The sequence below is a fragment of the Mycteria americana genome, chromosome 1 (genome assembly GCF_035582795.1).
Source record: "Mycteria americana isolate JAX WOST 10 ecotype Jacksonville Zoo and Gardens chromosome 1, USCA_MyAme_1.0, whole genome shotgun sequence".
NCBI classification, from domain to species: Eukaryota; Metazoa; Chordata; class Aves; order Ciconiiformes; family Ciconiidae; genus Mycteria; species Mycteria americana.
The window spans coordinates 96655724-96681948 of record NC_134365.1 but is presented as its reverse complement, the minus strand read 5'-3'; the positions used below and the strand labels follow the sequence as shown (position 1 = coordinate 96681948).

At 41.7% G+C, this 26225-nt stretch overlaps 2 protein-coding genes across 7 annotated transcripts in view; one reads left to right on the top strand and one right to left on the bottom strand.

Annotated features, from left to right (window-relative positions):
• Positions 1-20371, bottom strand: part of LOC142415593 (filamin A-interacting protein 1-like) — a 162810-nt gene extending 142439 nt beyond the window's left edge. For both annotated transcript variants that reach the window (XM_075514132.1, XM_075514137.1), the window contains exon 1: positions 20331-20371. The gene's annotated coding sequence lies outside the window, so the exon portion shown is untranslated. The remainder of the gene's footprint in view (positions 1-20330) is intronic.
• CMSS1 (cms1 ribosomal small subunit homolog) overlaps positions 1-26225 on the top strand; it is a 248560-nt gene that overhangs the window by 195359 nt on the left and 26976 nt on the right. The window contains exon 1 of one of the 5 annotated variants that reach the window (XM_075514067.1): positions 20668-20817. The exons of the other annotated variants lie outside the window; for them this stretch is intronic. Coding sequence (XP_075370182.1) covers positions 20721-20817 — 97 coding nt within the window. The 5' untranslated portion in view covers positions 20668-20720. Of the gene's footprint in view, positions 1-20667; positions 20818-26225 lie in introns of those variants that run through there. 5 annotated transcript variants of the gene reach the window in all.

Sequence of the window (26225 nt, the reverse complement as noted above, 5' to 3'; positions counted from 1 at the left end):
CAGGTTACTCGATTTGGGTTTGCATGCAAGCAGAGCAAGGTGGCTGATTGGCAGGCTTGCTGCATAGCCAGGGATTATAGAGCATTGCTCAAGAATAGGCCTGAAATATCTCCTCTTCCAGTGCCTTGCTAACAGGAGCAGCTACACAGGGCCTTACTGAGAATGGAGAACCAGTCTGGATTTAAATTGATGTTTTAACAATATTTTGCTGCTTTTTTCTTAGATTCCCATGTTCTGGTCAGCTAACCAGGCTGTCCTGGGCAAAGAGAAGTTTAAGTGTTTTGTTGAGCTTCCCACTTGAGAGTCTCACATTGCTATGCAGGAGTGCATGAATGGAAGAGGAATTTTTAGAAAAAAAAATGTTGCAGGCCATGCATTTCTCTATGCCAAACTCCAGTCTTTTCAAATTCTCAGTATTACTGGGGAGAAGCATTCTCCCATCCTCTTGCCTCACACGAGTCTTTCTGGCCCACATTTTCTCACATCAGGGATCTGGCTTGCCCAGGAGTCCCCTGTAGCCCACACTCACTGCCAGTATCATGACCCAGCCCTGGCAGAGGAGCTTCACTGGAACAGTTTGCCCATTGCATGCCATGGAAGAGGTGCACAGTGCCTGTTTTGAGGGCAGCAGGCGTGCCCGAAGCCTGGCACAACAGGAAATGCATGTTCATCCCAAACTCCCAAAATGAGAAGCGGCTATCAACTTGGGGAGTGTTATGGCAAGTGAAAACCAAGGCAAAAAGATTAAACTGAGGTCTTTGCCTGATTGTCTATTACAAGTTTCACAGAGGTGTAGGAACTGCTGTATTTTGGTCCTTTCTCTAGACTTTAGACACCAGATCTTTGTCCTTGTTGCAGGTTAGCCACAGATAAATTCAAGCAATTCAGATTGTGCTTAAGTAACGAGATCAAAACATTGTTGGAGATTACCGTCTGAAGAATCCACTCCTAAAGCTGCTTCTTAAGCTGGAGTCTTTGAGGAGGGAAGTATGCATTTGTGTTAGTGTATTATCATGAAGTATCGGAACTCCCTCTCCCTGTTGCTGGCTCTCAAATACTTTGTTATTGCCAATTCACTGACCTCTCCTATGCTGATTGCACAAGACCAGGTTGAAGGTCTGTCATGTCATCACCTGGGAAACTAGAAAATAAATTGAATAAATCCCATTAAAGTATTTATAGATAGATACTGAGTCATGGAGGGTTGGAGTAGATATATGTTTAGTGCAAACAGGAAGAGCTTTTTTAAAAATTTAAAAAAGAAAAAAGGCGATGGAAGAATTATAACAATGTTGGTAATTTCTACTTGTGAAAAAGAGCATTTAGAGTTTCACGGGGTGGGGAGAAGAAAGGAAGCTGTCTGTGGGGTGGAGGGAGGGTGGTGGTATTAGGTACAAAGACATGATGTAGGTGAGGTAGGTGGACAGAGTTGTAGGGAGTCCACAGCTCTCCTGCCATACTGTCTGTTCAGTTTCTGGGAGGGTGAAGGTTCAAGAGAAAGTGTGGCAAAGATCAGTTCTCACTCACCGGTGAGACCCTCTGGAGAGCGCAGCCATCTGTCCAAGTCTCCTGTCCTCTGTAGTTTGCTGCCTGTATCCCAAGGGCTGTCTACATTGTCAAAAACCTGGTTCCCGGAGGAGTTCTGCTGTGGCAGGCAATGTGCCTGGCCAGGTCTGAACACCTCGAGGGACAGAAGAGCTTGCATGCTGTGGTCTGTCACAACTGTTTTAGCCTGGAAGTTCAGGCATCCTTTTGTACTGAGGCTACATCCTTGTATAGTAAACTTCTGGTGGGAAATAGTTTCTCTTTGTATTATTAATGCCAGTGGGGAAGTTTTCTATCACATGATAAGGTTTGTTCAAGCACTGTCTTCCTGCTGTAGTTTTTGCTGGCTGAAAAGGTCACTGGCTGCTTCCCACAAGTGCCTGCAAATCTGCCAGGTGAGTGGCTTGCGTTTGCTCTGTGATTGCCATGGGTCATCATGAGCAAGATTAGTGGTAAACAGCATGAGTAATGGGTCATTGTCAGGTTGGTTTGTTGGGGCTAAACTGTGCAAGCACAACTAAGGGGCAGGACTTGAATAAGGATGATAATGGGGGTCAGTCTTTCCCTTTCCCCGCTTACTTAAGCAGCCATGGCCAGTACTGGGTGGGGATGTGCGATCAGGATATTCATAATAGATATCTCTGATATACAGACCTTGAGAAAATAAACTCAGCTATCCCAAAACATGGATGTTGGCTCTACCCTGGCACTCAGTTCAGAGTGGATGCTTTTCTGTATTTGAAAGTATGTGCATGCAAAATGTTTGAAAAGACAGGCTTAGAAACAAACAAGATCCCTTGCCACACCCCGTCACTGGCTTTTTTTCTTATTAATTTGGAAAATACAAAATCTGCTTTTATAAAGATCCTTTCTGTGCTAGCAAATGTGTGTGTCACCCACCAGTTTGCTCCCTCCTGTTCCAGTGCTGGGCAAGATCTCTTAGAAGAAAGAATGGAATAAATCATTCAAATGACTATATTTTACAGTGCCTGCCTAGCCAGACAAGTAGTTTTCTCAGCGCTGGGGCTGAACATGCCGACTTTCCTATAAATTTGTGTCCAGTGGTTGACTGTGAGTCTCAGCTGAAACTTTTCCCATGGTTGAGGAATTTGCTGGGATTCTCCCCTCTCTCTGGGATCGCACATGCCAGCCTCTCCTTCTGCGAGGATAATTATAGAATCGCCTCCCTGCCTGTTTTCACAAAACTTGTAAGAACTTGCAAGAATTTGCTTTCTCCGGCCCTTTGTCAAACCTTGGTGTAATGACTGTGGGCTGAGACAAAAACTCTGGGATCAGCACACAGACATAGACATATACACACAGATACTGTGGACATGTATAAGCCCCGTTTCCCTAAGAAGCAAAGCACAGGGGACGGGCAGTGGGAACCACATTGTGGGCTCTGTGTGGGACAAGGAGTCGCTGACTGTGTCCTGAGAAACAGGGATCTTGCACATGCAAGGCGGGGAGTAGGAGTACAGCAGCTTCTCTTTCCCTGCCTGTTTGGGCTTCCCTGCCTGTGTTCCACTAACACTATAGGGGATGCTCGATGGTTTTCTTTTTCTTTTTTTGTGAGTCTAACTTGTCACTCCAACTTATCCTTGTGGAGTTCAGAACAGCGGGCACTTGGAGAGGCTACCTTATGGGGGGGGGATTGTCCTATTTAACCACAAGGAGTTTTCAGAAATGAGAGAAATATGGTCATATTTCTAGTAACCGTAAGAGAAGTATGGTAACTGCAAGCATAAAGGCTTGGGATTTTAATTGAACTAAGGCTATTCAAAGGTATGATTCCCACTCTGTTGGTAATTCACTCAGTGAAAATAATGAGCAGTTACATGTAACACTTCCCAAGTGTGGGAAAAGCATAGTTAAGTCTTGCATAATCAGCATGTGAAAAATAAGTAGATGTAGACACACGTACAATAAATAAGCAGAAAAGCCACGCGTGGGCTTATTGATGTATTACCACGTCAGTGAGATTTGCATACTGTTCCTGTCTTTGCCGTTAACTTGGTGTGTGATTTGAGGAAAATCATCTTACTGTTCTGTGCTCTGGCATACCTGTTTGCGTTAGAGATTATGGCTGTCCTCTGAAATCTCACTCTATTTGTATAGAAGTTTTTTTCTGATAAGCTTTGTAGTATTTTTTTCATTATAAATACAGAAGGTGCTGGGAAAAGGGATGTAACTTGTAGTTTTAAGCCGTAGATTGAGCATCCTGGGTTTTATGAGATTGTCAATTTCAGCCTTAAACCCAAAATGAAGTACTAAGGGTTTAATGTTAACTTTTTAACTCACAGTATAGATGAGTTGGAGCACCAAACAAGCTTTTCAGCTGTAGAGGTAAACCTGAGAAAGGAGGAGAAGAGTCAGGAGTGGAAGTACAATGGCATTTCCCAGAAACAGACTGCCTTCCAGCACAGTGGCCTGTGTCACGCTGTTAAGAAATAGCATCTCAGGGTCTGAAACAGAGCTTGAGTTTACAGTAGGGCCTTAGATGGCATTCACCTTGAGCATGGGGTCTGCTTTCATGGACGATATTCAGGTGTATGGCAGTTATAGGAAGAGAGGCTTATGGGTGTAGTGATAAATTACTCTATTTACTGACAGACTCACCTCCTTTTGTGCAAATGGACTTTAAAGGGGGCCCATGTAACCATGTTAGCAACTGCTCTAGCTGAGAGCAAGTAATAGTGTCCCTTCCCACATCTTCAGCTGCTCAGAAGTTCTTGTGAGAAATTCCACTTCTGAGGCTAAAATTTCCCTACATGTACCAGCATTTATTTATATTTGGCTGTTCTGAGAATAGAAAGTTTCAGCCACACTTCAATAATGAGAGAAGAATGAAATGAGATTTTCTTTGTCCCCAGAAATGTTGGTTTTAAACATCCTTTCAGCTGAGTGGATGAAATTGGAAAATCGGGATGTGACAGTGGTGCTCCAGAATTCTCCAGGGGGCTTTGGGCTTGACTTCACGGATTCATGCAGTTTTTTGTGGCTGATACGGAGCCTATGAAGCAGACTTTTCCAGTTCATTTTTTCTGAAGCACATGGAAAGATTTACTACAGAAGCATCTGCAGCTAATTTAGCAGAGTAGTCCAGTGAAGTATATTGCTGCAAATTGCTACAGAGACCTGACATGGTTCATGGCAAGGCTGGGGAAGAAGGTCGTTTGCATGGTTGTCAAAATCAGAAGGAGGTACCTGTCTCTGGTGCTCTTGCTGAACTGAAGCAGAGGCAGCACTTTTCTAAGGAGTTTTCCTGTGGTCTGAAATGGGAGATAATTTCTCAGCAGCAAGGTGTTGTTTCTCCTTCCCCTTTTCCTTGACCCTCAGGAAGTTCTTTGATCAAGGAAAGATAGTGGAGCAGAGTATTTTGCCAACCATGCTTAATGCTGGGGTGACAGCTGAACCCTCAGCGCTTTCCTCAAGCACCTCAGGGTCCAAGTGGGCAATTAAAAAAGGTTGTCTAGTAAAGGTCTTATCCAAACTAGTGAGAAGAAGAGAGTGCAGAGAGTAGCTGATGTCTGAGGAGAAGTGTGAGGGTTGTGTTTTGTTTTAATTTCGTTCTTAAGCTCTTTCCAAGAAAAGACCTGGCCACTGTTGCTGCTCTGACCTTTCTTCTTATCTCATTCCTTCCCTTCTGCTGTCTCATGTTTGAGTGGTGGGATATGACCCCTCTTGCATTACCCCTGTCTCATTTCACAGTTTTCAGTTCCTCATATGGTTCTTTCTTTCCTTCCTTAATTTTTGTCATGTTGTTTAAAAAAAACCCCAAAATTCTTTGATGGCACCACATGGACAGAAAAATGTCTGGAGGATCACATCATTCAGTCTACACAATGCCTGGATCTAAGCCATTCTTTGAGTTCATTGCTTACATGACCTCTAAATATTTATTTTTGAAATGGGTTTACAAATTGCTATGACTGATTAAAAGACTCCTGAAATATGTGTATTCTTCTAAACACATGCTGAATGGTGGTTGGTTTTAACAAAACAAAACAACAAAAAAAGCAAACAACTTATTTAATTTTACATGAAGTAACAGATCTATACAAAACTAAATGTTGTTTTATTCTTTAAATCTTGTGACCGGTGTCTGAACAGCCAATACGTATTCAGGATGACAATAACCTTGGCAGCAACTCTGAACTCTTTTATCAACATTTCTAACATGATAGATGTGACCATAATTTTCTTTCAACAGCCAAGTTTTGGGGGGGTTATTTTGTTTTGGTTTTTAATGTACTCCCCTTGTGCTTTTGCTTGGACAAATACTGTGTCTGATGTAATTAAAATCAAACTCTATTAGTGTATATTTAAATTGCTTTCTGTCCTGTATAAACAGGCAGATCTTGGCTCCAACTCTCTACATTAGTATGTGAGACATCAGACTCTTAAGACCACTGGTTAATTGGAAATCAGGTAATGGAGGAAACTACCTGTCATTGCCTTATGATGAAGGCTTAGTGAATGTATCTTAATAGAAATACACAGTTGAGTCTAAGGGTCAAACCTAGATACAAGTGTGGGGAAGCCTATAGGCTATAGCTAATTTGATGAGATATACATGCTTATCTAGTCTTCCTTTGCTATGATGATAAATAGGATTACTTCAGATCTAGTCAAACACCCTTGTACATATTTGTCAGGTAAATATATATGAATAGGTTTGTCTTGTGGATGAATGGGTTTGCCTTGTGGAATTTGAGTATGGATGTGTAATACGTTTCAGCCTTCTACTTGGAAATCTTTATTTTTTTAAGTACTTTATACTCAGGATTAAGCCTGGGACTTCATGCTACAAAACTATCGGCATAAAGAGTCCTGTCAAACAGCTCTGAGGCAATCACAGGTTTAAGACAGTTTTTATTTGCCATGCCTGAAGCTGTGTGGTAAATATGGCAATGTAAAAATCACAATACTTGAGGAGGTAAACGGCTCAATCTACTAATCTTGCTTTCTGAGAGAACAGATGACTTGCTTTGCCAAAAACAAGCTTTAGAAAATAAAAGTAACGATGTCATCTTGTTTTGATGATATAAGTAGGTGAGGGTAATACTATTCAGCCATAGTGTTTCATTATAATTACTGATTAAAAAAAAAAAATCTTGGGAGCATGTTATTACACTAACATGCTTGAAATTCAACTTTCATTGGAGAGACCAACTGTGTAAAATGAGCTGGATCTTTGAAGTTAATATTCATTTACCACACAGTGCCTCCCCACACAAAGGCAATAACATCTGTATTATGGGGCATTTCTATTGCTTTAATCACCACCTACTGCACACTAACTGGTAGTCAGTCATTAATTCTAGAGATTAATGACACAAATCTGGATTTATTAGTGCTGTAAACCTGTGGGAAATAGTGAGTAGAATTAGTGTATTTTCCATAATAGCAAATAATGTGGTTTTATTAGACCTGAACATGGTGTGTTGATTTCTACAGTAAAAATGACTGCGTGTGAGCCATTCAGGTTGCTTGAATGATCTTTCATCAGCTTGGCTGTAACATTTCAAATTGTAGAACACTTTCCCACCTGCTAGGAAAGTCTTGGTCCCTGATTTAGGGGATCAAAAACTGTTTGGAAATCGTTTTAACCCAGAGTGAAAGGCTTTTATTTAAAAAGAGCGCTTCCTCACATGTAATGTTGCTACAGTAGAGACCCCTATTTTTCTTGAGAGGGTGCGATATGCAAGATATGTGTGTCTTGATGTGACTGTTCATAAACCAACTCACTGCTGGACTACATCCTGAAATGCAAAACTGGTCCAAGAAACAAGTTTCCGGTGCAAAATTAGCTACAGTGCATAGTGTTCTTGGGTTTTAAGGGCTTAATCTACCTGTTGAGCTATGTGTTTGCACTGCACCAGTCTATGCCATGTCTACCCAACCCTTAAAACATCTTTGAGATTGTTAGAGGCTTTGAAAGGTCTGTAAGTCAGTAAAGATCCATTTCTTCCTGGTTTTTGTGTAATTTGCCACTCAGTTGATTGTGACCACTTTTAAGAAGGGCTGACAAATACAAGTCTTATCCAGTATCCCTTACAGACCAGTTCTTAAGTTCAAGATAAAAAAATTATTCCTCAACTTGGTTGCCTTTCAGTAGAAATGAACCTTTTTATTTACAACACTAGCAACTATGTGGTGTCTGTCGGTTGTAATGCTGCAAAGCTGATGAAGAAAAAGGACCATAGAGATTGCTGAGCCTTAGAACCAAGCCCATGAAGGACTTCTAAGAGATAAAAGCCAAGGAATTGTTGAGTACAGTAATTTTCTTTACAGTGTCCACTCGTGTGCTTTGGGAGATGTGCTGGCATGTCTTCCACTGGCTGCATAATCTGGGCATCTCCTCCCGTTGGCCTGATAAAGACAGTCCTGGAGTAACCCACCCAAAAAAAACCCCAAATGGATGAGCTGTTGGGGTCAGGTCCTTGTCTGAGAGGAGGTGGCACAGTTATCTTGTAAGGAGAAGATAGAAAAAGCAGTCTATTGCACCTGGGCATGCAGAGGGATGGAGTGGGGTATGAATCCCAGGCAGTTGCTGTGATAGTGCGTAGGGAGAAGAAGAGGGGAAGAATTCCGAATCCTGCAAAATTTTAAGAAGTATTTCCTCTTGATACATGCACACATTCTCTCCGCTTACTCAGGCTGAGCTGGAGACAGCTGGTATTCTTCCAGACACTGAGGAAGCTGGGCGTCAGCACTGTCTGCTTTAGATAACAATAATGTACAGCTTCATGGGGAATGGAGCTTAATCTGTTGGGATGCCATGGCAAGCACTCCTAGTGAGGAAGAGCAGCTGCGTGTTTTGGGCCTCCTGAGAGGAATGAGATGAACCATCTGAGACAGATTCAGATCGACTCCTGTTTGGTTTTGCGAGCAAGTTGCTCACACCTTGTAGTCGACTGTGTTGAAAGCAGCAGACAGATCTATGGGCTTCTGATCTTGTCCAGCTCCTAGCTCTGTACACTTCAAAACTCTCTTTGAAAAATCACCCCATAATTCAACACTAATACAGCAGAAGGAACATTGTTTCCTACTCGTATAGCAGAGTACAAGGGTACTGTGAGCTTCCTGAACTACATGCTAACAGAAGTCTTGACCGACAAACCAGAACAGTGGCCGTTTTTTGAATGAAAATCCTCTGCAGTCACTTCTGCTTCCTATTTTGAATTTGGAGGTTAAAAAGAGAATTGTTTGACCTCTTAAACCCTTTCTGTGTTGAGCACAGATTGGAGACTTTTGACCTACCTCTCTTGCACCCTGTGTATTACTGTCCTACTGAGGCTGGTCTGTGCAATGAAACCATGATCTTCATCTTCCTCAAATGATGGAGACAAAAATGATTCTCCTCCACAAAATTTCTGGCAATCTTAAGTGGTGTTAAAATAGGCCAGAAACTGTCTGAGCCTATCCAAAAATGCCTTGCTTTGTCTGAGATGTGTTCCGCCCCCCAGTGCCCTGTATTTTTGTTTGTATTTTCCTTGCTCTTAGAAGTGATCAGAATGGCTGAATGGATTTTTCCAGTGACCCTGTGGGAGGCAGCTGCTGTGTGCGTAGGCAGCTTGAAGACTCTTGTGCGTGTAGTTTCCCCCTCATCCCTGCAAGGTTTACTTGGTAGGCATGCTTGGGATTAGGTCATTTCAAATGCACGGTCTCCACTCCCAACACATGCATGAGCAGTCTAAGGAGAAGGAGATGTGCAGATTCTGTAGTTTTAAAAAAACAAACCAAACCCAGTAAAACCAACGCTTGCACTAAGGCAGCATTTTATCTGTCCCTCCCTCTTTGGGACACGAGTTCTCATGATGATAGAATCATAAAATCATTTAGGTTGGAAAAGACCTTTAAGATCATCAAGTCCAACCATTAACTGCTAAGTCCACCACTAAATAGATAATAGATGGTAGATACAGTTTGGAATCATGAGCATCTTTGTTACTATTGCACGTGTTCATAAAGCACTGGTGCTGTGTACTGGTACTGTACTGGTACACTGGTACTCCTCCTGGTGCAAGAGTAAAGACAGAACAATTCTCTGCCTAGAAGAAGCTCTCCCTCCCCATTTTTAGAAATAATGCTGCCTCCCTCCCCGTGTTCAGCAACTCAGGGCTAGTAGCTACAGGTGGGTGATTTTTAACACAACCATGGGTTTACCTGCAGCACATTATTTTAGGGCAGACCCCCTGCCAGGGTTTCCTGGGGCTCTAAGGCTCTCTGTCAGGCTCTAAGATCAGCTGGGCCAGAGGGCAGCATGCTTCAGCTTCCCCCCCTCCTTTAATTTATCTTCACTTTCTTAATGACTGCTGTGCAGAAAAATCCTGGGACATTAGTGACTCTTGATATTGCAGAGGAGCTTGGTTAGTAGCCAGAGTATTGTTCAGAGCTGTGGAGTGATAAGGCTTTGTAGGCTCAAGCTCTTTTGGGCTCCCTTTAGAGACCCTGACTAGGATCTGCCCAAGCTTGCAGTTTTGAAGCAGCTTTTAGGGTCAGCCCCAGGTAAAGCGCACTGCATTATTTACCTTTGCTCATCCTTGGATGCAGTTAAAAGACAAGGCATGAGTGAAGAATAGAAAATTAGGGGAATTCTAGATCACTGGAGGCTGCAGCGTGTGAGTGCTGGTGCTTTCACATGCTCCTGGTGGGGGGTTCCCACTCCTGGTGCTTAACCTGAGGCAGGGAGAGCAATAGCAGCTGTTCCTTTCCTTCTGGTTTGAACACGGTGTAAGTGGCAATGTACCCAGTGGGTGTTAGATACATCACTCGAGCTCTTCTGAAACCTGAACTAAGTACTCGGTTGGTCACTCAGTGTGAAAAAAAAAAAAAAAGGAATTAAAAAGAATGCTTCAGGCTTGCAAATGCGTGCAAAAACTGCCTCTCCAAATCAAAAAGCCAGGTTTTGTGCCTTGGTCTGTGGCAATAATTTGATGCTTTTTCCTCTTGGAGGTTTTCAATCCAAACTCTCTCAAGTGTTGGTTTCACAAACAATTACTGCTGGGCATGAACGACTGGTTTCCAGCCTGGAATAATTTTACATGCTCCTGAGAATGCTGTTGCCTTTACCCAATTCTGTGATTATTTACTGTAGCAAATTATTCCTGTAATATTTGTGGTAATGACAACTGTAAAATGGAATATCTGTAGTACTGTTAGGTTAGCAGAAACTAAAGGAACGTAGTGATTGCTGAACTAGATGCCTTGCCACAGATGTGAGCTTAGGTCTGCACCTTTCCCATTGTCAAAGGAAATCCATTATCATTCTCTTAAATCATGTTTGCTTCATTGCTTCTACACAGAAGTGAGCTACCTTTTTTTATCCTACACAGAACAGTTTCACCCTGGAAAACTAATCTAATTGGTATTTTATTTTATTTTGGGTTGGGTTTTGGCAGCTTTATGGATACACTGGGCTAAGGGACCATGTCAAGTTACTTACTCTTTCTTGCTCCCAGCCTTTTCTTATGTAGGGGAAAAGTCATAGTTATGGTGCCTATCTTCTCACAAGATTTAGGTAATGAAAGTGGACAGCTGGCAGAGGTGGGCTGCATTTGGCCTAGTGGCGTAGCAATGAGGGGCTCGATACCCCTGAGTAGGGGTAGGTGCTGCTAGGACCAAGTATGCTTCTACAGCTGTGTGACAGATAGTGCCTTAAGACAGCAGGAGTCACCTCCTCTACCATGCCGCCACTCAGGGACCAAGGAACAGCTCCATGACCTCCTGGACACCGAACAAGTGGTGCAGCAGCTCACGCCATTGAGAAGGGGAGAGGGTTGGTTTTTGTAGAAAACGAAACATTTTCGACATGATCGACATGGAGAAGTGTACTGGCTCAGAGCCAGAGCTCCACGTCTGTTGTCCTCATCCCCTTTCCTGCCACCACCGCCACTAGCTTCAGCGGTGTGCTCTGCCCTTCTCTTGGGTTTAGCCCTCTCTGCTTGATGGCTGTCTTCATGTTTTTCGTCTGGTCCTTTCGTAATGTCTAGGTCTTTTTCTGGTTTTTACATCCCTCTTGGAGGAAGATTTGGTATCTGCTGCTGCTGCTGGATAGGGGCAGTGTACAGCTACCTCTGCAGGTCACATTTAACTGATGTTGGGGACTGCAGTGTCTCAGTAGAAAGTGGGAGAGTCCTGGGCAGTTTAACATTCTCGTTTCCATACAGTAGCAAAACACTGGTGAATTCAGGATGCAGAGAAGAATGCAAAGGAAAATTTTATGTGCTCTGTGAATTTAAACGTATAAATTACACCATCTCTGCTGGGTCTTATGATATATTAGCTCAAAACTTGCTTATTTTGGGATCTGGCTCTTCATTTCCCACGTATTTCTTAGACTACGCATGTTTTGTCAGTCCTTAAGCATGGCTCACTTAAGCCTGGATTATACCAATAATGTAGACACTGCACTGTATGTTGAACCCTGAACATCCTGCTTTTTTCTTGTCATTGACAACTTACGTGTTTATCCTATAGTGGATGATATCTAATATTATTGTGCTGGCTCACTGCTGAGCTTTCTAACCGAATGCTACTGTGGCTTGTTTTTATTATAATAGAGACCTATTTTACATTAAAATGCTTTATCGATATGAAAAAACTTCTTTTGTAATTAGAAAAATTATCTGTGCTTTTAATTAATGCAAGTATTGAAGAGGTATTTGGTTTCTGAGTCTATTTTTGGCATTCCGCAGCCACATCATTTTAGTGATTTATAGTTGAAATGCCTATTGAAAGTCTCCATAATAAAAATAAAAAAGAAATTAGATCACCTCTGAGACTTAAAAGAGCTGTTGAAGAATTTATTAGAACAATGTTAAAATATGCCCTAAAACAAGTCATGTTAGTCTGCAGGTTGAAATGGGATACCTGGGAATTCAGAGTGCTGTACTACTCCGATTAATTAAAATGTAGTCAGCTGAAACCTCCACTATAATCAAAATTGTTCCCCAGGGTTTTACCTTCATTACAGTCCTGGTGCAGCCTTCCAGTCCCGACCACTGCTAAGCTAAGTAATTAGTTCAGTTTAAAAAAAATAAACAAAAGGATAAAATTACCATGACAGTACATAGGATTTATTTTTTTTATGGCTATGCTGGGCTCTGTTTGATAGTATTAATTGTATATGGCCATTCTTTCTGCTGCCAAAGACAAACAGTGAGAGACGAAGTATCTCTGATTTGAGGGCTATACCATTTTCCATATTGTAAGACTTGGATTATTTTATAATTGCTGTTTTCTGTAACTTTGGCTAAGGCGCCGATCTCCCCTCTGCAGATGTGCTGCCTATATCATCCCTTTTGTGCTGCGGGTAGTGTTCTGCTACAGTGGGGTTTCCTTATCAGCAATTCTGCAGTAAATCAAGCGGGAGGAGACTACATTTCCCAACAGGGTCTCGAAGGAAGAATTCACAGTGTGTGAATTCGTACAGGATACCAGAGGACATCTGCCTTAGGAGTCTGTCTCCAGAGCTGAGACTTCAGGGCCTAGATAAAGCACTGCTTCTGTCTCTCCCATGCCATATATATTCTGACCCCAGCTTTACATAGTCTGTCATCAGTTTGTCCTTGAGCTGGATGCAGTAGTGAAACCCTTTGGATAGGGCTAAGCCTTATCATTCTCTTGTTTCATGTCAGGAGACTCTCCCAGAAGCTGCTGAATAGCAAAGACATGACAAAGAAGCCTTTGATTGTGGCTGTCAATACTGAGACTGGAGAATTGTAACTCCAAATTAAAAGTGGATCCCACTGAGCTGCGTCTCTCTGACAGTGAGCCCCAAGTTTGTTTTTCATCTTAATGATCTGAATGCAACTGGTTTGGATTCTCAAAAATATTTTTAAGAACACTGATGCTTTTTCAAGGGCTGAAGAAAGGGACTTCATGTCCTTTCTGTCTGAATGTAATAAACAACTATTATTTTATTCTGCTGTAGCACTTTCATCAAGAATCCCATAGCACTTTACGTGTGTTATTTAGACTCCAAAACACCCCTTTAAGGGATCTTCCTGCATCTTGGTTTTTTGCAGTACGACAAAGTGAGGTGGAAGAAGTACTAGTGATTTGCTAAAGGCTAAGCAGTCCCTATCAGATGTAGAAATGTGTACTCCCAAGTTCTTTAATATAACAAAGCATATACATGCACCTGGCTTCCATCCAAATAAATCCTCTAGGATTCCCTCCTCTGACCACGTGTAGTGGGTGTGTACACAAAGTGCAAAGAAAACACAGTGTATCAACTCATATGTAGTACATCCTCCACAATTGTAAAGTATGAAACTGCGCAGTACATACCGTAGCTTTGCACTTTTAATAATAAAAATGTCTTCAATGTTAACAGCTCTTTTTAAGTGACATGTCACAGGAAAGGACAGTAGGGGAGAAGCTAGCCATGCCTTCTCCAGTGGTCACTCCATACCCTGCGTTGCTTGATGAAACCTGGCATTTCTTCCGTTTGGTTTCACTGGCGAGGAGTAAATTTGATGGGGAACCCACCTTGCACATTTGTGATAGGGCAGAAGAAGAGTCTAAAATGGAGGCCAGTCTGTGCTCTGAAAGAGATTCGTGAGATTATTTGCCCATGTCAGGGGACAATCTCTAGGAAGACTCAAGAAACCTATAATTAGACTACATGTTGTCCACCTCAGACAGCTGGAGGTCGGATGAAAGTTGGTGTGAGGGGCAGCGAACGCTGTTTTTCCCCCTTCAAGAGTCTCAAGTTTCCTGTTGCAAAAGAGTTGAGGGGTCATATAGTTTCAATCTCTTGCTACTTATCTATATTGAGAAACTCCATCGCAACCTGAGCTGTCTCGCCTTCTAAGTGGGCCGGTGCTGGTCGGTGGGTGAACGTACAGTGGGGAACGTGCAGCCCATTGGCTTGGCTGCGTGAGACAAACTGCACAGCAACAGTATGTGCTGGAGCACATGAGTCCTGATGCATCATCTCAACCCTTCCTTTTTTCTCGTATAATGACAAGCTCATCCTGTACTGCCCCACTTTCTTACCAAGTGGGATTTCCTCGTGTTTGCACTCTTTTAGGCAGGTATTGTGTGAGTGGACATACAATGGTACGCATCAAGTTGTATTGGATGACATCTCTAACCATTATGTTAGCAGAATAAAACATAGCACCAGGAAGAACGGCTGCCACTCATTTTCTATTTAAATTGGGACAGACAAGACTTGATGTAAAATGCTTATTTTTCACTATATTTTGCACATGATTTTTAAATTGTCTCTTTAGGGAGAGTATCTAAAACATTTGTCATTCATTTGGGGATTATTTTACATTCTTGTCATCCGTTGCTCTTGTATTCTGCAGTATTATTAGTGGTTAAGAAAATTGCATGAGCACTGTGCTAAATACAACCGTGTGGCAAATACTGATTTTATTTTTTTTCTTTAATATGTTATTTGCATGCTAGAGATTGGACACTGTTCCCCAGTTCAAGCAAATGCCTGAGGAACAGATTGGTATACTAAAAAGCTGGTTCTGAGTGAAAAATGGAAAAGTTCACTTCCAAGGATCTATTTTAACAGGACTATGTTTAATCCAAGTTTCATTTTATGTAAAATTGTAATTTACAGTTTTGCAGCTGTGCATATGTACTTTCACTCTCTGATATTTGAGACAAAAGAATTCAGTGTTGTTGGATTACTTTCTGTGGTGTTTTGGCCCCAATAGCGATCACTGTGAATTTGCTGCAATTTAAAGAATTTACGCTTATGTAATGGAAGATAAGAAATTTGTGTTAGAGTTTTGTATAATCCCAGTTTTAACTATTTCTTCCTGCATGACTATGCCACATTGTATAGGTGAGATTTTCATTGGGAATTGTTTTAAAATTAACCACCTTCATCTTCAAATGAAAGGTACTGATACAGTCTAGCCTTGCATATAATCCTTTTCCATGGCAGATTATCACAGAGCAGCAGAAAGCCGTGCGTACACCGTTCATAGAGAAACTGCTTCAGCAAAGCACAGCTATTGCTGTGCTGGTGCTTTCCCAGGCTCCCAGCTCCTGCCGAGCTCCCCTGAGAGAGCAGAACTCTTTCTGTGAGCATGCTGTGTACCTCCCTTACTGCCGTAAGAAACGTGTGCCCCACCGCAGCACTCTGTTTTCAGCTTACTTCTGTAGCTGTCACTAAACTTGGAGCTGGGAACAGCTCTCTGAAAGAACAGCTCTCTGAAAATGAGAAAACAATACATGCAGGTGGCCAGCTGTATGTCCTCAATTTTTAAATACTCTTGAAAGCATGTTTTCAAGTATAGATAGCCACTGCTGCTCTGGGTATACACATGCTGTCTCATACCCCTGCACACGGTTTTATAACATTCCAGGTGTAAACTACTTTCAGTTGTTTAATTTCATTCTCATCATCATTTTTAGACAAAGCTGTCATAGTTGCTCTCCATTTCATCTAGCCAAACTGAAAGTCCATATAAAATAAATGCATTTTTCAAAGGAGATGCTTCATCTTAGCCTAAAATACTGTTTTGCTGTTAATGGATACAGAGTGCATCTCCACCCCCTGCAACTTTGTCATTTGTCTATATGCAACTGTATGCATATGTATGTGCGTTTGTATGACTACAAGAGAGAAATGCAGATGTGACCAGGGGAAAGCAGGCTGCATCTGCGATGTCCTCGGTTGCGCTGGTGGTCTGAGGTCACGTGGGGCCGCTCCTTCTGCCTTCCCTTCGCCTGTGCTGAGAAGACTCCAGGTTCCTGTTTTTATGCAGAGGTTGTGCACAGCAGACCTTATCTCACATGAATGGGTTGTGTGCCAATCCTGAATAATCACTGAAGTAAGGGCTGAGACCTATAAAACTGTACTGAGTGGGACCATGAAGATGTCTGGGCAAGAAGTAAGACACCGAGTGTAGCAGACAGTGGTTTGCCTGAAGTTTTCACCAGTTTGGAGCTGGCAATTGCAGCTGCAAAGCAGTGTGGTACTGCAGGCCTGTAGAGTACCTAGATCTTCAAGTGGATTTTTTTTCTGTGCTTTATTCTGCTTAGATGTAAGCATGAAGCTGTATTGTGCTTTGGGTAGACAAGAGTGAATTTGCCACGGTTAAAAGTAATATCTTCTAATGCGAAATGTGAAAACCAGTGTTGGAGATCTTTCCATTAGTCCCAACACTGTATCAGACTGAAAGAAAATGCAGACTGGTGAGGGTATTCTTCACCTCAGAGCAGGCTGTTTTCTGCAACAAGATACCACTATATCTCTGGTGCACAGAGAGCAAAATGCAGCAGGGGACCCTATAGAAAAGTTCTGTTGTTGCGGTTTTTTCCTCCTATTTTTGGGAGATGGTTTTGTGAAAGCAGGTCAGACAAAGCTGGGGGCTATGTGGCTTGTTTCAAGTATGAACTTTGATTTCCTTCCCCTTCCCTATTACCAGTAAGTGACAAGGGAAAATGTTCTTTAGCGGAATGACTACAATGAAAGAGAATTTCTATGTAGGTGTTGAAGTAGGGCTACTTCAGGAGCTGTAGCAACTTGTTTTCATACCAAACATTGTGTTCCCTCCTCATGCAGGCATACACACAGAGAACTGTACCCAAGTACTCTCGGACTGACTCTCTAGGTGCCACATTTACCCTTCTCATACCCTTCCATTGCCTTTTGGGTGTCCCTGCCTGGACATTGGCTGCAGCACCAGCTATGCAATGATGGTGGTGGGTGGAGGTGAGTCCTGGGTCCTGCTGGCTGACTACAGAGCCATGTGTCAATGATGCGGTAGCATCTGACAGGGCCTCTTGCTAAAGGTACTTGTTTCAGGATGAGTTGAGTTATGCTTTGACTCCCTGCAAAACCGCAGCTAGTTTCTGTCAGTTCAGTTTGGCAGGGAGAGAGGAAAATCCCAGCATCGTTTGTTGTTCGGTTGCACCAGGAGAAAGCCCCCAAGCAGGAACATCAATACAGCGAGCAGTAGTAGGGATCTGACTGCTGGTGGGACTTACTCATCCCCCTTGTGCTGTTTGGATTTAGCCATCTGGCTGTGGCCCTGCTTACACCTGTCAGCTGAGGGCGACAGTGCCAAAGCCAGGAGTTTGTGAATGTCCCCTTGGAGCTTTGCCTGGCCAGCTGGCAGCATATATCATCAGCCAAGCCTCCTCTTCCTCCTCCCCCACAACCTTGGGCATGTCAGTCAACACATATAGCCATGCCCTCCCACCCCCAGTGACGAAAGTGTATTTCAACCCCATCTAAGCCCCCTAATAGAAACAAAGGGTTTCAGTCTTTCTGCACTAGAGGAGGAAAAAAGGATCTTTTCCTCCTTTTTATTTTCTTTTTTATTTTCTTTTTTATTTTCTTTTTTATTTTCTTTTTTATTTTCTTTTTTATTTTCTTTTTTATTTTCTTTTTTATTTTCTTTTTTATTTTCTTCTTTATTTTCTTCTTTATTTTCTTTTTTAAATTTTTTTCCCTTCCGTGGTGGTCTCCACTAGGATGGGCACATCATGCCCATTGGAGGTCACAGCTTAGTAAGATGAAGCTAGCTCATTCTGGTGCTGGAATTTTATAGTGGAGAGGAGAGAATACAAAGAGGAGGATCCTACCGAGCAGGATCAGACCCAACCAGAAAGAGGTTAGAAGCAGATTGAGGTTTGTCTACATTAGGACATGAGGCCTGTCCACTCAGATGTGCTTCTTTCTAACTTCTTCCAGTAATGCCATGCTCATATTTATCATCGAAGTGATACTGCCGTTTTCCATTGCTGTCATCCTCTCATCCCTATGCCAACAAACCTCCCACCAGCTTGGGTGACGGAGACCTTTTAGGCTCAGCTCCTGTGGGGAAGGTGTGATGACCCTCCCTTCAAAACAAGCCAGTCCCTGCCTGCCACTGGGACACAGCAGCGCTCCCACCCCTCTGCTAGGGGAGTCTTTGTGAATGCTGTGTTTGTAAGCTACAGTCACATCATACTGCTTTTTTTTACGCCCCCCCCTACACCCCTGATGTCTTTAACATTGATGGGGAAATAACATCTTCCCACATGCAAATGGAGAATAGGTGCCACAAAGTGTCACAAAAACTAAGTTGATTCATTAAGCAATAACTTTAGGCAAACCCTGAACTTTTAAAAATTTATGAAGATGTATTTGTGCTCTTTTCTATCAATGTATAACAACTGTTTATAAAAGGTTGTTGCCAATCTTGGGCTGCACTAGTTGCTTTCGTACTGTGAAGCCTTTTACTTGCTGATGAACTTGATGAATGCATTTGCAGTACTTCAGTAACCCTTCTGTAACAGCCTCTTCTTCAAGTTCCTGCAGTATAAACCTTCTGCATGAATCTGAATTATCACATGCTACACGGCCTGAGTTGGCTCCATGGCATGCTACCCTAATTATCATTTGTTAGAGAGTCTTAGGACTGCTAGGAAGGTATTTTGTGTGAAATGGATGGTGTTTATTACATCTTCCAAATAAACTTAACACTCAAGACTCCAAGCATAAATTACTAAGCAAAAATCAGAAGCAAAGGACGATGAGATGATTTTATACAGAGTTGAGAGTAACCAAAATCAGAAGTTTTTTTCAGCAGGTAGGACTTTTGCCACCTTGTAATCTTTTACTTTTTCAGCCTGATGCATGGCATTGTTTAACCAGCAGGTATATTAAGAAAAGATGACCTGAAATAAGTGCAGGAATTCACCCAGTCGTCGTGGCTTAGATGAACTCCCAGTGACTTAGTGACCTCTCTTGCCCTTTGCTTACTATTAATCCAGAACCCATTTGCCTTTCTCCAGATGTTTTTGCTAAGACTTTTACATGGTGTTTATGTTATGAAGAACTTTTTGGTGCTGTCACATCGGTGTTTGGACCTTTGGGTCAAGTGGACCTTTCTACCCTATTTTTTCCAGTTACCATTCCTGGTGTTTGCTATGGTCATGTTGCATTAGAGAGAGAGTGTGTGTGTGTGTGTGTGTGCCAGTGCTAAATCCATGGCTCCAGAGTGTCTTTACATGATAACAATCTCCTCGTGTTGGAGTCCGCACCACCGTATCATGATGTCCATGTGACCTGAAGTGTGTTAGGATCTCCTTACAGACAGGTATGCGATGCTGTACTCTGTCCAGGTTTTTTTCCCTTAAGAATCACAACAGTTTAAAATGGTGCTGAGGACAACTGTTCAGCCATATGTGTTTTTAAAAGGAGAAGCAATGCAGGACCAGTGTAAAGTATACAGTGGAAAGGAGACCAAATTCAATATGATCTTTAATTCTGCCTCTACTCTGGTTGAAGCCGAGCAACTTCTTTGGAACTGTAAAGGGATTTGAGCATGTGTTCATCTATTAATTTATTATTATTTTTTTTATATCTGTGCTATTTGCAGCAAGCCCTGTGTTGCAAACCTGAAGCCATACTTTCTCATATTGTACAAAATAACGTGGATAAAATATCACTCAGCACATCAAAATGCATGCCTATATATGTAATCATCATGCATATTGTCACACATCTGTGTTTTTCTTACTTTCAGAATGATACAGTCTACTGGCACGGCTGTGTGCTTTTTACATTAATTTAAACAGATAAAATCAGATAATGTATATTCTATTGCACATGCTGATATCCTTTTATTTTCCCATTTCCTTTAGACAGTGATATTGGCAATTGATGTTTCGAAATTGAGAATTTCATTATCCAAAAAAACCCTTAATGCCGACATGCAGAACTGGTCTAGCAGAAAAAGCATATCTGATCCAAGTCATCATCAATTGCTCTCTAAGTAGATGACAATACATAAATGAAGCAAGCTTACCTTAGCTCAGAAGACTCTTTTTTGCTGTATCCCAGGCAGTTTCCTCTCCTTATTCACTTGAAAAGGGAAAATCCACTTGAATAAAGAAAAATAAATACTAGAAGAGTGAGGGATTTAAGGAGTCCTCATCCAAGCTCCTGATCCACTTGTTTTTAGCGAATTGCAAAAACCTCAATCCAGTAGCAGCTCAGAGCGACTTTCTTCTCCTCGTGTGTTCTGTGGGCTGAGAATCTGCAAGAATAGACCTGAGACGGTGCTGCAAGAGAGAGACAGCGGGGGGACCTTGGCACAGAGTTGGACCAAACTCTAAATATAGCCCAACCCACTTTCCGTGCAGTTCTCTTCATACTCTGAAGGCAGATGACCTTGTCAGAAAACTGACCTCCCAGCATGTCATTCTCTACAAAGAAAGGATCTAAGGGAACAGGACTGCAACGTAAAAGGACAGAAAAGCAATCAACCATCTGCTTGCAGCAAATGAATGTAGGTACGAGCTCTATTTTTACGGCAGTTGCAACTGATCAAGTCATAATGTGCTTTATTTGATCATTTAGACAAATGAGCCACATGCCAGTTCACATAAGACCTGTACAGATGAGAGATTGCATTGTAATTGCTAGTCTTAAACAGAGAGCACTGACATAGATGAAAAGCCTGTCGCCTTTCCTCCTCTCAAAAACCTTAACGCAGCAGAGTGTGTGGTATTTCCCTAAAAGCTTCTGTCAATAAGAAATTATCCTTCCTTTTGGAAAAGTAAGTGAAATCCACAAATGTATATTCTGATACCATATAAATTTGAGATGCTAGGGTAGCTTGAAAGGGCAGTAGAACCTGCAATATCAGAGACCAAACTGCAGAGAAATGTGTAGTATATGCAGAGGAGGAAGCAAGAGAACAAGAGGAGTAGAAACATAACCCTTGTGCCTTAGATAGGGAACTGCTTTTCAACAGATGTTTTATAATCCGGGGAATTTGCCACTCTAACTCTATGTGACAACATGCCAGCATATTTTGTTCTTAACCTGAAGGAGAGTTTAACTTGATATGAGTCAACCTGATACTCTGTCAAACAGGGGCCTGATACTGCTATGTCATATGAAGGCTTCTGCATAAAAAAAGCTGCAGAAATCTGAGCAAGTCAAAATGTCTTCTCTCACGTTCTGTGTTAAAACATGTAGAAGAGTTAGAATAAAAGCTTGTTTGCAGTATTGTTCTTCAGTGGGATATATTTGTTGGTGGTGACATATATCGAAGTGTATGCTACATTATATGCATGCATGCAATTTTGAATATTCAGAGAAAACCTGAGAAAACATCAGGACAGTGATAGTCTTATACTATAGATGTGTATGTCCACAAAATATGCATGAGCCAAAAAGGTGTGAATGATATCAGTGGTCAGTAAAGTAGCAATGTGTATCTATGAACAATAATTTGGCATGTTAAGTTTTTACGAACTGTGCTATATGTTTTTTTAATTGAAGCCTACTATTTTTGGCAAGTCCCACTGTGTAATTTTATCATGATCTATTGGCTTGAAGTCCACAGGGTCAGCCAGACTCTGTGTGTTACCTTCACAACCAAGAACTACAGCTGTGAGCCACAGCTGCTTCCCAAGATAGTGGGAGAACAGTAGAAAATATGAATCTCCTGCAGTATTAAGGGAGACATCACATCTGGAACCATACTACATTCCTGGGAAAAACTTGCTCGTAGTCAGACCTAGGCTAGAGCCTACCCATTAAGTAGTTTTATGGATTTGTCCAAGTTCCTCTTTCCTCCCGGTTTTACCGATTTCTTCCCCATTAACAAGAATAAATGTTTGTTAGGAGTGAATATTATAACAAATGAAGGATGCTGGTGTTTGACTTTGAAGAGAGGACCTGAAAAGGAAATGAGTCTGCCTCCAGATAGACATATGTTGAGTGACATATTAGCGCTGTGTAAGTAGTGAAATTCTAAATGTACAGGATACCAACATCATTAAACACTGATAGCATTGTGCTATCTGCGTTCCAGGGTGGTACCCTGATGCAATCCAGACCAACCCTACAAATTCCAGCTCTGCAGTGCCACTGCCACTTCTGCCCCTCCCTCCAGTGCTTGAAATCGCCACAGATTCCCTCATTCAAAGCGTGAAGGAGATGGGGATAAGAAAGGGAATATGTACTCCTCCCCAGCATGAGTTAGTACTCTTCACTCTCCACAGCACACAGCTGGAGCAGCTTCCATACATGATAGATCAGTAGTTCTTAGAAAAAGAAGGAATCACGGTGCTCAGTGGGTCATAAAGCACAGGAATAGTCATACTTTGCCAGGAACTGAGACATGCACGTCTCCTATATGAATATTGTGGAGAAGGGGTGATTTCTTGCTTATACAAATAATATGTTGGTTGGCTTTGGGGAGGGGGTGTTAATCTTTCAGGAGGCTTTTATAGAGCAGTGCTGTTTGTGTGTACAGGGCTGTAAATGTTGCCTGACCAACCCCAGTAATGCGAACTTCCTGAAAAGAGGGGAAAAGGCTTTAAGAGTGGTTGTATGAGTTCGTCAAGATGGATGGAACAGTATTTTGTCTGACAGCTATAAGCACTCCAGTTTTCTTTAGGATGGCTTTTGCATGAGTTTCCTGTCCACACCACCAAGAGGGAAATGTAGCAGGGAGTCAGGCCCTAGTTTGTGCCTAGCTTTTCCTGGGCTCATAACTTGTGTTTTCCTTATGATGCTGGATGGTCTTTCTGCTTCTTTGTAGACAGTTTTTCTCTTTGACTACCCAGCCTTCTTTGGTAGCATTTACTCTGGAATGATCCGAGTCTGGCTTTTCCAGAGCCCAGGCTGTTTCCTCTCTGATGCCTCTGTTGGGATTGATACTTATTTCAAGCCAGCTTTGTGGGGTTCCCCCTCATACAGTCATACATTCTGTGCCTAGTATTTGTGAATGATTTTTCTTTTGATTAACCCCAAAATTCCTAGGCACTTGTAGTTGTTTAAAGATCCCATGGAGCATTTCTCAAGGTGAGATATGTGAACCATAATGTCTCGGCCAGTTTCCAATGTGGTCAACTGTATCCTGGCTTGCCCCATTCCTCTGCTTTTCAGAGTTGGATAGAGTTCTCTTACTATCATAAACTGTTGCACAATACGGCTGGCATCTTTTTGAGTGGTTTCTGAAGTGACTGTAGGGTATATAATGCCTGGCATCTATCAAGAAGAGAAGCCCTTTTTACAAAGTTAAGTATTTAATTTTATAACATTCATCCAGTAGATTTGTAAACAGCCAAAACCCATGCTACTTACAAACAAACAAACCGGTCTCCCACTTCCGCATCTCTCTAGAAATATGCTTTTAAACTGAATTTGGAGGTTTAAGGAGATTATTGAAAGTTTCAGCATAAAGGATAGTTTTTAAAAGAACAAAAGAAAGACAAATGAGGAGACTGCAGCAACTTGTGGCTGTTGCCTGAGCCTTCACTCATGGTGTCATTGGCAAAGGTTACTAGAGCAAACAACAGAACTGATTTGCACTGTGTGCTGATGTATTATTGTATCTTCAGGCTCTGGTTGCTCTTGTTTTGGAGGCACGTAATGAAGAAATTAAGTTGGATGGCAAATAATAAAAGGGCCTGTCATATTCCTTACATGTCAAATCTTTGTGTTTGCCCTTTGCTTACCATGGGTTTTAAACCTACGATGACTAAATGAATATTGACTTCTCCTTTCTTACCTTGGTGATGCCGTTATTCCTTGTGCGAGGCAGCGATACGATGTCAAATTCAACCCTTGTCTTGCAGGAGAAAAATTTATTTTTATTAGAAGGAGGGTGGCCTACTGCTTTTACATCTGATCAGTCACTTCCTGTGATTTTTCTAACATGTTTCTGTCTTATAAGGCAATATATAAAAATTAAAAAGCCAAATTATGAATAGGGCTGGGTTGTAGCTGTACTACAAGCTGGGCCTAACCTTGATCATGTAAAGTTTATTCTTCTGTGCTTACATGTGTACAACAGGGGATTTCCTCTGGTCTTATTTGCCAATATGCCCTTTATTTTGTCTTTCGGTTCACTCCCAGTCAGCAAGTCAAGATGTGTCAAAAATGAGTTGGGAAGTAACCATTTTGAATATTAAAGAGAAAGTGTTAAAAATACAGGAGAAAGGAGAGGTAGTTGTTAGAAATGTTCTGTGGGAGATCCTTTGCATGGCAGATAGTTATGTCTATGTGCTAAAAATTTTCTATCCTATCAGAGCATAGTTAAAATTAATTTCATATTATTCCATTGAGACCTGTTCTTTTTTGCTTGAAAGGGCGGTGATTTTAATTTAAATTGCCATTCAGTGTAAGAAAGAGGAAACTAAACTGAATAAATACCCTGTCACCAGATTTATCGGGCAAAAAAAATTTTGTGGTAGATGTGCCTTCTCAACAGCCCAGGGAAGGGGTTTACATTTTTGTAAGAATGTTGTCTTTGTGTAATACAAGCTATTGCCAATACTTAGAAACTATTACAGGGAATTCCTACAGACTGTTTGCAAGAAACTCTGGCTTGGCACAGGCTTAGGCTGGATGGAGTGGAAAGGAGCTTATGCCATCTGAATGTTACCTAATGGGACAAAATTGAAGCACTTGTGATTCTTTGATAGGACTGTGTCTGTTTCTGCTCAGTCATATATTGGATGCCCTTCAGGTATGCCTCACAAGTACACTTTAAAATACCTTTTTTAAAGTACCTTGGCAGGTAGAGCCTGCAGTTCAAGGCATCCTTGCAGATATGAAAACTTACTGTTGTGCTGGAATAGGCTTGTTTTGGGAAAGGAGTCCTTAGTTCATAGAGATGGGAAGGGAAAACAGTGCCCAGACCTTGGGGGACCATGGCTGGTTTGGGATGGTGGAGCACTGGCACCACATGTAATTACCATGGAGATTATCTCAGCCCAGGCAGGGAGGCAGCTCTCTTCTCTGTTGCAATAGGCTGACAGGGAAAGTCGACAAAGGAACAGTAACTAACTGGTAGTCACCTGCAACAGAGCTCTACGTGCAGCTTCTTACGTCCTAGTAACAATAACAGATACCAGTTCACTCACAGTTTTTCCTCATTAGTTCCAAATGGTCGAAATACCCAAGTATTTTAAGGCCTTACAAATAAAGGCACTTCATTTGATTCATGACCCTGGTGAGAAAAGTATGAAAACTTCATCAGTGTTTTAAAAAAAAAGCCAGCCCAGAAAGATCTTCATTAATTTTTGAAGTGGCACTCCGCTTAACCATGTTGTTGTTCTTCCTTGCATCAAAGATTTCCACTGAGCTGTAATATTATGTATTTTGATGTAATTAAATATTCGTTTTTCGTTTTCTGTCAGTATGTGTTCTCGTACTGATTTCTAAGACTAAATCTTGTTTTACTGTATTGTTTAAAATTATTTAGCTAATCCTTATTCAAGGAGGTATGGGGATGATGTATTTTTTTGCTGTATCTGTCATCTGGATTTCTCAGTCGTGCCACTGTAGATGGTGTGCGCCCATGATGGGGAGAATTATTTATCTTTGTGGGGGCGGCAATGGACCCTTTCTAATTTAGTCAGAGCAATTTGAGAAACGACGAGGGTACTGACACTGTTGTAGCTATTTTTGATGCAATGGTTATGTGGTGATCTTCCCCAAGGACAGATTACTTTTGTAACTAACATTTTATCTCATTTACTAGCAATTTCTGAAGTATTGTCATGGTAAATAACCAGCAACTGATCTGAAGAACCATATTAATAATAAAATTTGCATTCTTAGTCATTCCATGAGGCTGGTCTGGATGTCCCCAAAAGGGCTTCATAGGTATTGCTTGGCCAGTTACCCTGGAGCCAAAGGTGTAAAGCTATTTGAGCTATTATTAGGCTTCTCAACA